Source organism: Vanellus vanellus (genome assembly GCF_965231255.1).
Source record: "Vanellus vanellus genome assembly, chromosome: 22".
In the NCBI taxonomy this organism is placed as follows: domain Eukaryota; kingdom Metazoa; phylum Chordata; class Aves; order Charadriiformes; family Charadriidae; genus Vanellus; species Vanellus vanellus.
This window is the reverse complement of record NC_138927.1, coordinates 6,024,011-6,036,494: the sequence shown is the minus strand read 5'-3', so window position 1 is coordinate 6,036,494 and position 12,484 is coordinate 6,024,011. Positions and strand designations below refer to the sequence as shown.

Here is a 12,484-nt window from a genome sequence, read left to right as displayed (position 1 = left end):
TGGCGCCGCTGTGGAGCTCCCGTGGGGGGTCCTGGTGGCGGCCACCCCCCGGCCGGGCCGGGCACAGGGTCAGGGTCCGGCCGCCGCGTCTTCTGGGTCGGGGCTCTCGGCCAGGTGCAGCTTCTGTCTGAGCGCAGGTCAAGGGAAAGCGCCGTCCCCACGCCACCGCCATCAGTGCCAACACCGCCATCACTGCCACCTCCATCACTACCACCAACCACCACCATCACCGCCATTGCCACCACCAACTGCCACCACCACCTTCACCGCCACCTCCATCACTACTGCCACCACCGCCATTGCTGCCTCCACCACCACCATCGCCACCACCACCATTGTCGCCACCGCCACCACCACCACCACTGCCACCACCACCGCCAACCACCACCATCACCACCATTGTCACCACCAACTGCCACCACCACCATCACCGCCATTGATGCCACAACCGCCATCGTCACCATCACTGCCATCAACACCACTGCCACCATTGCCACTGCCAACCGCCATCTCCGCCACCATCACTGTTGCCATTGCCGCCACGGCCACCAACACCCCCCGCCCAGGATACATGGAGCTGCTGAGCTCCTCCAGCTGTGGGAGACAGAGGCCAGGGTTGAGGTGCCGGCAGGAGGCCGGGCCGGTGGGGATGCCAGCCATGGCGGCAGGGCCAGGGAGGGGACGAGGGGAGTGATGCTCACGTGTGCCAGCAGCTGGTCCAGGTTCCTGTCAGCCGCCGCCTTCTTCTGCTCCTCGGGGAGCTCCTCCACGCAGACGTCGAGGCCGAAGTGCAGCCGTGCCAGCTTCTCCTGCATCTCCCGCACGTGCTCCAGCTGCTCGAAGGAGCACTCCTTCCCTGCGCCCGTGGCCGAGAGCCGTCACAGCCCGCCAGCCCTGGACCCCCAGTCCCCCCTGGTCCCCCCAACCCCCTTGCCCCTCACCGAAGGCCTGCAGCTTTCCCGAGTGGAAGTCGCTGAGGAGGCTGAGCAGCCCTCCCTCCATCTCGCAGACATCGGAGACATCAGTGAGGAAGCTGTGCTGCAGCGGGGCCCCCCGTGCCACCCCCACGCCGCCCGCCCGCCCCCGCTCCTTGCTCGTCCTGCACAGGGGGAACAGAGAGGCTGGCATCGCCCGAGCCCCGCAGTGGGGCCAACCATCACCCCCGCACCGGCACTGACCGCCTGAGCCGGGCACGCTGCCTGGGCGAGGGCAGGGTGGGCAGCGGCAGCGCGAAGGACGTGCTCTTGCTGGGCGGCAGCGGCCGCAGGGCCCCGGGGGGCGCCGGCTGGGCCAGGCAGGCCTTGGGGCTCCGCTTCTTCCTCCGGTCCTCCATCCCGACGGACGTGAGGGCACTGGACAGACGCAGCTCTTGGTGGCCCCTTCCCTGCGTGGGGCTTCTTGTCCCTGGGGAGGATTGGGGTCCCCCGAAGGGGAGGTGGTGGCGGTGGGAGGGTTGAAGCCCGACCTTGGATCCCCCGTTCCCGGGCACCAGCAGCTGCGCTCAGGCTGCGTTATCCCAGCGTCTGCGCTGGAGCATGGCGGCGCGGAGCAAAGCCAGGGGCTGAAACGCGGCTGGGAGCTGCCGGCCTGGCCACAGCGTCTTCCTGAATGCTGCAGAAAAGAGGATTTCGGCCACGCGTGCCCCGGGACCGAGCGACCCCGGCTGCCCTCAACAGGAACGGGCCACAGACCGCGGGGGAACCATCACCCGTGGGGCCCTTCGCAGCGGCGGGGTGGGGCTGTGGGAGCCCCTTTGTCCGCAGCCTCCGGCTGCAGTGGGGGGGGGGACACTGACCTGCGCCAGGCCACGCTCCGGCCTGCAGTGCCGATCCGGCCACGTCCCCGAGCCCGCCGGACACCCCGAGCCTGCCGGACACCCCGAGCCCACCGGACACCCCGAGCCCGCCGGACACCCGTCCTAGCCCCGGGGCTGAGATTTGCATTTAAAGGGAAAGGGAACTTCCTCCGGCCTGTCCCCAGGGCGGTGGCACTGCCGGACACCGGCTGCCCGAGTGGTATGCAGGACAGCCAGGCCTGGCCCCGACCGCAGCACCGGCATCAGCTCATGCAGGCGTGGGGAGAGAGCAGGATGCGGCCCCGGGTGCCCCCCTGCCACCCCCTCCAGCCCCCTTCCCCAGTTTACCCCGTGTCCCCCTGGCGTCACCGCACTCGTGTGACCACAGGATCCGTCTGCAGGAATGAGCCTCCCACCCTCCCACAAGGGCGAGACTGAGGACAGGTCTCATCCTCACAGAACTGAATGTGGCTTCTTAAATCCTTGCAGGACTTTAAGCCAATCTTAGACAATTTTGGACGCCAGGGACTGGCCAGTCGGGGGTTCCATACCACCAGTGCCCGGATCCGCAGGGGGGGTCTGAGGCAGCACACGGCTGAAGGAATGAGAAACAACAGAGGCAGCAGCACCACTGTTGGGCATTTTTCTATTGGATATGAAGATACAGCCCTCGCAGAGCTTATCTGTACCATCACAGGGAAAAGGGAAAAAAAAAAAACAGAGGGGTTGGTGACTTTCTAAGAGGTTTTTATTTTACTGCAAGAGCAGGGAGAAAAGTCCGGAGCACAGCTGCAGCCCTCGGTCAACCCGGCTGCTGGGAACAGGGGGCTCCCACCAGGCCAGAGCTACATTTGCTTCTTCAGGGGCTGCTGCTGGAGGCAAACGGGTCCCTGCACAGGAGGAAGCACCGCTGACAGCGAGGGGACGCAAGACAAAGCCACACTCAGCTCCGGGGAACACATTTCAGTGGATGTCCAAGACTGTGGCTCTGCAGAAACTCATTAGACCCCGTCTCTGCTGCGGACAGCCACCTTCGTTAGACCCAAACTCACTGGAGTCCCCGTGGAGGGAAGGGGGATGTGGAGGCAGCTCCCGTGGGCAGAGGCAGGTCCTTTGCGAGGGCACCATACAATGGCAGAGAGAAGACACAAGAGCAGCTGCATTGCTGGAAAAGAAACCAAAGCTGTTGCACTGAACACATCCACTGCGAGGAACGGCGCCGGACGGCTCACTTCAGCTTCAAGCAAAAGGAAGGCAATGCTGAAAATAAAGTCTGTTGTAAAGAGAAGCTGCAGCAAGGAGATTTTCAAGCAAGTAAAGGTCTCCCAAAGAATAGCGAACAGAGAGAGTCTTGAGAAACTAAGGAGAAATCCCCCAAGCCCTGTGCTGTTCTGTCCATTAACACCCTCCCAGCACAAGAGCGTCCTTCAGGCGAGCACTTCACCCTGTGGGCAGCGGCTGCAGGGACCCTCCCAGACACAGCGGCACTTGGGAGATGCTCTTCTGAGAAAGGAGAAGGAAAGGAGAAAGGGAGGGCTGTGACAGCACCAGCACAGCCAGACTGGAGGGCCCATGAGGGTTGGAAGAGACCAGCCCACAGCACGGTCCTTGGGCTGGTCCCGGTGATTCGGCTCATGCAGCAGGTTGTGGAGCAGACGCAGGTTTCGCCCTCCTGGAGCCTCAGCTCTGTGGAAAACTCCGAGACCACCCACTCGGCACCGAGGGATGGGCCGGGGAGGTCCTGATGTGGGGACAGAGGGGCTCAGTGGAACCTCCCCATCCCATTGCACAACTGATCACACGCGCTTGTGCAAAACACTTGGGAATTAGACCTTTGGATTAACTGTTTAATACACTTGTGCACATGTGCGTATAGCAAAGAGGCAACTGTGAATCATAAGGCTATTGAGACATTGGCAGGTTCTGGGAAGAGCAAAGGCCTCACAGGAGGACCGGGTGAACTGGGCACCCCCATATCTCTGCTTTTTTTTGTCCCCGTTCAATACACAAAACCCAGACAGAGGAGGGGTTTTTCGCCCTTGCACACGAGAGAGCTGCCAGCCGGGGCATGAAGAGCAAGTCCAGGAGCTCCCTCCTGTCTGACACAGAGGAGGGAGGGAGAATCCAGCGCTGGGAAACACTTCGGTTCTCCCCTGCTCAGCCTCGTTTGCTTTCACTCGATGTGACAGTCACTGTGAAGGTGGAGGCGGCGACGCACCCAGCTGTCCCAGCGCCACGTGCCGGGCCAGATCCACACACCCGCTTTCCTGAGCTGCACTAGATTTTCGGGGAGTCGCAGCCTGCCAATGACAAGGTCTTCTAGTGAAAGGGATGATCAATTGAGTCTCCATATATTAGTTATTCACGCACACGCAGGGAGGTGGGTCATTCTAGTTTTCATGTATATCCATATATAAAGTGTACATTGCCCTGCACATACCATATATATATCATATATATATATATATATATAAAAATTTTAAAAACCCTCCAAAAACCTAAGCTAGGAAATCTCAAATCCGCAGGAGGGCTGTCCTCTCATGCCTGTCCAAAGACCAGGAGAGGGGCATCAGCTCAAGTCTACGGAAACATTCACAGTACCCTCCCTCGCCCTACCTCTGCCTACCGCACATGGGCTCAGTCGGAACCCTGAGTGCCTTCCTCAGTCCCACTCTGCCCCAAGGCTCCTATGCTCAGTTCTCCCAGGCTCTCCGCAGGATCCGTGCTGTGCGTCGGCTTTCCTGAGTGAAGGCAATCCTCAGCCAGGCGCTGCTCTGCTGGAGCACCTCCTGCCACCGCCTCGGAGCCGTCCCGAGATGGGTCCTTCAAAGGCTCCAACAGGTCCGTGTCTGCCCGGGGCGCGTGGGCACACAGGTCCTGCACCTTCTTATTGAGGTCATTGCGCTCCGTTTGCAGGGCTCGGCAGAGTTTCTCCAAGCGCTGGATTTTCACCTGAAGCCCCTCTAACTCTTTGTCCCGAAGGGTTTTCTGCAAATAGAGAGGCAGTTCAGACTCTACCACACTGGGGACAGAGAGGCAGAAAGGGAGAGAGGTGAAACCTCAAAGGGAAGCTCAAGGGGAAAATACTTGTGACCAAGCAAACATTTGGCATTCAAAGGACCCGATGTTATCGTCACCGCTTCCTTCTTCCTTTGACCCCCCAGAGGCCAAGTGCCGCTGAGACTATCTGACTTCTTCCACACACCTCTGCACTAATTAACTGTCATTTCTGCCATGTGACAGAGGGCTCCTACTGCCATGTACAGGGAAGGAAATCAGGCTGAAGGGAAAAACACAACTCCCCACCCAGCCTGCCTGCAATAAGACAGAAGCTGTCCTGCGATCCCTCAGCTCCAGCCCAACGCCACACGGGGCATCACCAGCTGCCTGCCTCCGCACAGGACAGCCAGAGCCTCCTCACCTCTTCAGCCATTTCCAAGAGAGCCTTGTTGCTGCTCTCCCAGCGAGAGCGGTACATAGTGGTCTCTTTCTCCAGCTTCTTGATTTTCTTAGTCATCTACAGAATCACAGTGACAAAAAGGGAACAAATGAGCCACAGGCAGAGCACTGCAGTCAATTACATCTCATGTGTCCTCAGATGGGCACCCATTTTCCCAGCGCGGACAGCAAGGTTCTGCTGTCCTGAGAAATGTCTCCCTGTGCTGCTGCCGTCAACTTCACCAGAGGAAAACACCCAGCAGGTAACAACAAAGCAGGGAACAGGGGTGGTGCTGCTTGTTCTGACACAGGTAGGACACAAGTCACCGCGCAAGGATGGTATCAATCTTCTAGGGAGCAGCCAGCTCGTGGCTGATTTTAATACCAGTAAAACTAAACAAAACTACAAAGCTGCAGCTTTTCCAGCTCACAGAAGCATCGAGGAGAGACAGACAGGCAGTGCCTCCAAGCCCGCACAAGTGCTGCTGGGCAGCAAAAGTGTTACCCACCTTCTCCATCTCCTGTTTAAATGTCGTGAACACTTCACTGCTTTTGGAAAGGGTGTTCTGGAATTCTTCAAACTTCTCTGTGTAAAGAGCCAGCTGCGAGGAGAGACAAGGTTACAGCTCCTCACCGCTCACCACAGCACCTCCTGACAGCCTTCCCCTGGAGAGGGGAGAGGTCAGCCAAGAACTGAGCTAGTTATCTTGTGACTGGACTTTATGACAAACAAACTGGCAGCACAGAGCTGCTCTGCCAACATTAGGTACCAGGGAACGTGGAAAAATTCTTTGTTAGGAAACATCCTCAGAGACTGATGTGTTCTGCAAACATCTCCTGGCCTTGGCAGGAGGCACTTGCTGGGTCTGATTCAGCAAGGTATGATCACACAACTGCTCCCAGCACTGGGGAATGCGCTGGTAAAAACCAAGGCCCCTTTCTCCCAGCAGGCAGAATTACTGAAGGAAGTCTCAGCTCACACTGTGCTGACACAGGCTCGCCAATACCAAACCCAGCAGCAATCCTGCCCCTGTGTTTTTCAGGTTAAGGAACTCCGGGTTGTTCCCCACTGAGGGAGGGAGGAAAACCAAACCAAATAACCAGGCTGAGCACAGATGGGGTAACTCACCTGCTGCTTGAGATGGGTCTCCTGCTGCTTCATCAGCTCACACATCCTCTGCGATTCCACAGCTTCCTTCAGCAGCTAGGGAAGAGCAAAAGCCGTTACCTGGCTGCCATCAGGGAAGGCTCTCAACATGCCCTTGCAGGGCTGGCGCTTGGCCTGGAGATGGGAGTGGGCTGGGAGAAACACAAGGAGCAGAGCAGGGCTCCAGCCTTGCTCCTGAAGCCACTGGGGGAATGGCTACTGCTGGGACGGCCTGATCTGATTTGGGCTCTGCACTCAGGAATCCAACAGCAACAAGTGTCCACAGAAGGCAAGGCAAAAAGCAAAGCACTCACAACCATTGGAGAATCACTGTAAGACTTACAAAGTCCTTCTCCCGCTGGTGTTTCTCCTCTGCCTCCTTCAACATTTCCTGCGCCTGTTGGAGCTTGGCGTCCACCAGCTGCTGCTGCAGGTCCTTGTGTTTGAACACCTTGTCAATGTGCTGCCGAGGGAACACCACCAGTCACTGACACGCTCAGCCCAGTCCTTGCTGTCTGGGCAGCGACCCCAAGGGAAAATCCCAGAGCCCAGAGGCTCCTTCTCCCCTCCAGCAGCAGAAACGCACTTTACTGGGCAGAATGGAGGTACCAGAGCAGCCCTACACCAGGTCTCCTGCCCTGACCCACCTCCTCCCGCAGCTCGTACTGCTCGATGAGCTTCTTGAGCCGCTCTGCCAGCTCCATGTTCTCCTGGCGCAGCTTGGAGTTCCTCTCGTTGTGTTGCTCCATCTGGAGCTGGATGTCATTCAGCGTCACCTGAAAGTGGGATGTCACCTCCCTCCGCTTCTCCTCTTCCTCCCGTGTACGCTGGACACCCTCCTCCTGCATGAGGAGGGCAGAGACAGCAGGGACATGTCAGCCTCTGTGCTGGGCAGGCAGGTGAGCAGACTGCCCAAACTGTGATGCTCTGAACCTGCCCAACCTCCCACTGTTGTTTCTGTCAATCAGGAAGGAACTTTGGGCCTTTCCCCTCCCTTTCTCCAGTGAATATACTCTGAAATAACACTCAGGCACTGTGGATAATGATGGCTTAACAGCAAAATTAAAGCACTGCCCTGGATGGTAGACTGTGGGCAATCATTGGTAAAGGTAAGTTTGCCAAAATGGCTCACAGCAAGTGATCCAAGCACTTGGGATGAAGCAGCTCCTGGAATAGTGCCCACGAAACACTTGCCTTGAGGGTGCGGTTGTGTCTCTGCAGCTCGCGGCACAGGCTCTCCAGCTTGCTGCGGGCCAGGATGGCCTTGCTGTGCTCGCTCTGCAGGTGGTCCTTCTCTTGCACCAGCTGCGTCTGCTTCTTCTGCAAGATCTTCATCTGTTTCTGGGAGTTACGGTGCTCTTCCAGCTATGACAGGGGAGCAGAGGGCACAAATGCAGCAAAACATACCAGGTCAATATGCTGCGCCCCTATGAGGGGACACTGGGCTCAAAGAAGTGCTCTCTGTGCCCTGAGAGGAGGACAAGAGCTTTATAATGCAAAAGATGCCACTTTTGAACACAGCACGACTAATGCAGAGCCCAAGGTCCCCTGGAAAGGACCGTTCTCCTTCCTGAATTTGTATCCTGCTGGAATCTGAAAGATTCATGTTGCTCAAATGGAGAACTTTGAGCACAGGGAAAATGTGAATACATCCACTTCAGACACGCATAGACAGTCCCACACTTCTTTGTACCAGATCCATGCACAGAATGAGACCTATGCCCAGCTCTCGTTAAATGTGGCATCAGACTCTGTGTGTGTTGTATGGCTGAATGTGCACAAGGAGCAGCATAAGGACTCTGCCAAATGCACATTTCTTACTAGGAAATTATCAACAGAAATGCAACGACTGAGTGGTGCAGACAGGAGAGGTATCTGTGCGGTCTTCTGTCACAGCTGGGCCTGCCAACTCCCAGCTCGGCCCTGCCTGCAGAGAGATCGGGACACGCAGGCTCAGCAGAACAGACCTGGCCACAGGACACTCCTGGGACAGGGTGCAGCTTCCACGTTAGAGGAGCAGAGAGAAAACAGATCTGAAGTCCTCTTACAGGCAGATTTGCTAAAAATACTCCTGTCCATGCTTATACTTCTGCAAATGACAACGCCTGGCTGGACCAAGGAACATCTGTCCTCTGATACTTGGACATGCAGCACTGCAGAGATCCCAGAACACACACAGCAAAGCTACATGTGTGTTCCTGGACTGTCCCTCTTGACATCAAGAAAAAAAACCTACAGCCATCTTCTGCCTCCTCAAGCAGCTCCCGCACTCACTGCTGCAGTGTCCTCCCCCAGCCCCAGAGCCTGGAACGAAGAAATGAGCACTCACCAGCTCAGCGTATTTCTTGCAAAGTGCTGCTAGTTTCTCCTCTGGCGTGCTCAGGGTGTTCAGCGTCTGCATCAGCAAAGTGATTTCTTTGCCTGGAATGAGAAACAGAATTAAAATAAATAAAATAAATAAATAAACATAAAATCCCTGACACGGGGTTCTGGCTCATAAGGGCAAGGACAGGAGAGACAAACCGTGTCTCACAGCTGTGCCTGCCCTGGGCCAGAGTTACCATCTCCAGTGCCTTCTCAGGACTCTGCCCCACAGATTTCACCACATACAGCGGGTGAACAACTGAAACAGCTGGGGAGGGACCTGGTTTTCAGAATGGGAAACCACCACTGGGCTGGCTAGAGAGAGTTGTGTCCAGCAGAAGGGAAATCCACACAATTCAGAGGCTGCAGCAGCACCCACCAGCAGCCAGTGTCTTTGCAGCACTCAGTACATTTCCTCACATACCACAAAACAAGATCCCATATCATTTCCAAATACTGCTGCACATCACGCACCTGATGCACTTATTTCAATTACTGCAGTATAAAAATCAATGTCTGCACTGAAGTTCTCAGGCTGGCGGCACAACCAGAGCAGGGAACCTCTTACCTAGGCCCTTGGCTTTCTTCTTTTCCTGAGCTTTCTTCTGATCCCGCTCCCCACACTCCTCACCAGGTCGAAACTCTTCAGTCGCCTTCGTGCTTTCCTTCTCCCCGTTCATCTCAGGGCTGCCCGTCTCCTGATCACCGTTCCTCGGGGACTCGCTACGACACTTCTCAGCTTCTTCTGGCTCTGCAGGCTCACTCTGCCCGCCGTCCTCGCCTGGACCCTCCTGGCTGGCATCCACACAGTATGTATTCAAGATGTCCTCAAGCTGTCTGCTTAGCTCTTCGGAGACGTCACGCACGGCAGGCCGGGAGGACTTAGTGTCCTCCTGCGCAAGAGGAGCTGTGGGAGACAAAAGCATGAGACTTCCCCCACACTGACTATTCTCTGGTCTCTATAAACACACGGCAAAGGGAAGGTTTCCCGAGCACCCCACTGCACCAGGGCTGGCTAAACTTCCAGCAACATAAGCTGCTTTGTTCTGGCTGCGTCTCCAGCCAGCTGCCCTGACAATGGAGGTGCATTCCTAACAGCCTCTCTTTTGATCACAAGAGCATGACCAAGCCCCTGACATCTGTCAAGAGCAAAAATTCCCCCCCTCCCCACCATCCTTTAACGAAAGCAGGTTGTGCGTGAGCTCTCCCTCATAAGAACTGCCTGCTAATATCCCCAGAGCCAGGCTTTTTTACATTACAATAGATCTTTAAACCTGGGTTAGACTCTCTCCTCACATACAAGAGCAGCTGTACTGTCTCAGATCAAAGGTATCTTGTCCCCAACAGCAGACACTTGGGGAAAGAGCAGGCAGCACATCCTTCAGTACACTTTGCTTCCAAAGTTTCTCCAAATTAGAGTCTTACAGCAGTTGGTTATTAAACTAACTCTACTGGCCTTGGATTTCCTACATCCCACATTTACTAGGCATCAGAATAGAAGGCAGGGTTAGTTTTAACAAACCACCTACTCGATTAGTCCTGGGTTTCATCTTCCAGAGTTATATTTATGAAACGTCAGTAACAGGGCTGGTCACTCAACATTACACTGCCCCAAGGAAAGAGTTGTCTGACCTTTTCTCCAGTGGACCCTTAAGGTCTAAGCAACAGTAGACAACCCATCATTTTCAGGTGAGAATCAACTCGATGCTTTGGTCAGGAAGCAGTAACTACTTCAGAACTGTACACACACAGAAATAGGAAGAAATGAGGGTTTTCTACCCTGGAAATCCCAGCTGCTCTTATAAAAGCCAAAAGAGCTGGACACAATGGCCCACCCTCATACAGAGAAAGCACCAGCCTGACTCTTTCCAGGCTCAAAACCCACCCTCATGTATTTCCCGCATCTCGCTGCCCAGGCTGTCAGCACTGCCATCAGCTGCAGGCAGGGAGCAGCCCGCCCCAGGCCCCAGGGACCCCCCACCTTCCAGGGGCGCTGCGGCCTCCGGTGAGTCACCTTCCTCCAGCACCAGACCACTGCTCATTTTGGAAGAGCTAGCAGGCCGCGGGGCTGCTTTGGTCTCCCCACCTTGGTTCTTCATGGTGACTTTTCTCCCTGCTCAGTCTTGATAAACCCTAGAGAAAGAGAAACAGCAGCTATACTAAATTTTAAGTAGCAAAAGTTTGGAGAATTTTAGGAGTCCTCAACCTGGACTGGGAAGGAACTTGTTCTCGGCAGAGGCTGCCACCCGCAGCTCTGCACTGAGGAAAGCATCGTTTCATGTTCAATTTGCACCTCACCACAAAGGTCTCCATGTCAGGATAACTCCTTTTCCAGGCAAAGAGAGCTGGAAGCAGCCCCTGCTAGGGCAAGGCAGCCTCTCCCAACTCACAGACAGCACACAACTCTCCTAACCCTCTGGGCAGAGTCTTCTCATGCCTGGCTGTCCTTCCCCCTCGCCTCCACTGTGTTTTGCTTTTGGATTTCAAAACTCGAAGCAGCCTGTGCATGCTGACAGAGAAACCCCCTCCCTGCAGTGGGGGATCCAGACCAAGGCCTCAACAGCAGAAAGGTCAACACCTACTAAAACTGCATGCCCAGCTGAGGAAAGCCCACGGCCCCCTGGCAGAGCTGGTGCTCAGCGTCAAAAAGATTAACCAGCATCGCCGTGAGTCAATGCTAACAGACCGAGGCCAAATCCCAGCTCCTCTCTCCTCATCCTTTCTCCCTCCGCAGGGTATGTACGTTCTCACCCTTCCCACCCGCACCCTCTGCTCCACTTATGGCGCTAATTAGGGAGCGGAGGCAGATGATGCTCCTAGTCTAGAGGCAAGGGATTGTTCCACGAGAAGCGCAGAACGGCTTTCTTTGCCGTTTTGCAGCGGTTACACAGAGACCTCGGCTTTTCCTCGGAGAACAGCCCAGGACAGGACTTATGAAGGAAAAAGGCGAGAGAAAATTAGCAGCGGCGGCAGCCAAGCACATGTGTCATCCACCCACGTGCGGGCTGGCGGCCGTACCCGCTCCCACGGCAGGCCTGGCAGCCCCACACCTGCCCCACAGCCTCGGGCGCTCTTTTTTTCCCTCCGCTGCTGTAAATAGCGCAACCCCCGCCCCCTTCCCGAGGCTCCGACGGGCCGTAACCGGCCCCGCAGCACCGCGGCCGCTTCCCGCACCTCTCCCCGGGCCAGAGGCGGCTGCTCCGGCCCTGCCTCGGCCCTTGCCCCCTCTCCCGGCCCCCCTCCCTCCCCCCCCTGACATGGCCTCCTCGGCAGCCCCTGCCCTTGACACTGCCACCCCTCTCCCTGCCACCCCCCCGCCCCCCAATGCCCCTGCTCCTGCCCCACCCCCCTCATTAATATTTCTGCCCCATCCCTAATTAGCACCGACCTCACCGTCAGTATCCCTGTGCCTCAACCCCCCCCGGTCACTACCCCCACCCCGGTGCCCCCTGTCCAGCATTTCCCCCCGGCCCTCCGTTAATGCCCTGTCGTCGTCCTCCCCCACCGCAGTGACGTCATGCACGTACCCCCGTGGCGTCAGCTCCAGCGGTCTGACGCAGGTCTCCCCTCTCTCCTCAGCCAATCAGCGCGCAGGAGCCGGCGGCCCGCCGGTACATCGGAGGGAAGGGGGGAGGGAGGACTGGGGGCCCCCCTCACCGGTGCCGGTGCGGTGCCTCCGCCGCCTCCCGCCTCGCTGAGGGAAGCGGCTCCGGCCCGGGCCTCCCCACGGCCGCGCGCTG

The 12,484-nt window shown here is 57.0% G+C and overlaps 2 protein-coding genes across 4 annotated transcripts; both read right to left on the bottom strand.

The window, feature by feature from the left end:
• Positions 1-14: 14 nt before the first annotated feature.
• On the bottom strand, positions 15-1,919 carry CCDC28B (coiled-coil domain containing 28B). The gene is made up of 6 exons (XM_082494259.1): positions 1,796-1,919; positions 1,179-1,611; positions 942-1,099; positions 702-856; positions 572-594; positions 15-127 (listed from the first exon to the last, which is right to left on the bottom strand). The coding sequence occupies exons 2-6, from the start codon at positions 1,331-1,333 to the stop codon at positions 70-72; spliced, it is 549 nt and encodes a 182-aa protein (XP_082350385.1). The 5' UTR covers positions 1,334-1,611; positions 1,796-1,919; the 3' UTR covers positions 15-69.
• A 1,709-nt stretch (positions 1,920-3,628) lies between these two features.
• TXLNA (taxilin alpha) lies at positions 3,629-12,456 on the bottom strand. Of its 3 annotated transcripts, none has more exons than XM_082494120.1 (12): positions 12,272-12,456; positions 10,726-10,877; positions 9,313-9,651; positions 8,710-8,801; positions 7,575-7,745; positions 7,028-7,222; positions 6,724-6,843; positions 6,363-6,437; positions 5,743-5,835; positions 5,217-5,312; positions 4,412-4,783; positions 3,629-4,095 (listed from the first exon to the last, which is right to left on the bottom strand). In XM_082494120.1, exons 2-11 carry the CDS (start codon positions 10,841-10,843, stop codon positions 4,433-4,435), a joined length of 1,650 nt encoding a protein of 549 aa, XP_082350246.1. In that variant the 5' UTR covers positions 10,844-10,877; positions 12,272-12,456; the 3' UTR covers positions 3,629-4,095; positions 4,412-4,432. The 3 variants fall into 3 exon arrangements, with proteins under 3 accessions (XP_082350246.1, XP_082350247.1, XP_082350245.1); XM_082494121.1 differs by having other exon boundaries at positions 4,422-4,783; XM_082494119.1 differs by having other exon boundaries at positions 3,629-4,783.
• Positions 12,457-12,484: the final 28 nt, after the last annotated feature.

Excerpts from the sequence above, each read along its gene's own strand:
- CCDC28B (XM_082494259.1), bottom strand. The coding sequence starts at position 1,333 with ATGGAGGACCGGAGGAAGAAGCGGAGCCCCAAGGCCTGCCTGGCCCAG. Across the intron at positions 1,100-1,178 it reads CAGCGTGCCCGGCTCAGGCG|GACGAGCAAGGAGCGGGGGC; the intron begins GTCAGTGCCGGT and ends CCCCCTGTGCAG. Across the intron at positions 128-571 it reads GAGGAGCTCAGCAGCTCCAT|ACAGAAGCTGCACCTGGCCG; the intron begins GTATCCTGGGCG and ends ACCTGCGCTCAG.
- TXLNA (XM_082494119.1), bottom strand. The coding sequence starts at position 10,843 with ATGAAGAACCAAGGTGGGGAGACCAAAGCAGCCCCGCGGCCTGCTAGC. Across the intron at positions 7,223-7,574 it reads GACACAACCGCACCCTCAAG|GAGGAGGGTGTCCAGCGTAC; the intron begins GCAAGTGTTTCG and ends CTCCTCATGCAG. Across the intron at positions 5,836-6,362 it reads AGACCCATCTCAAGCAGCAG|CTGGCTCTTTACACAGAGAA; the intron begins GTGAGTTACCCC and ends CTCTCCTCGCAG.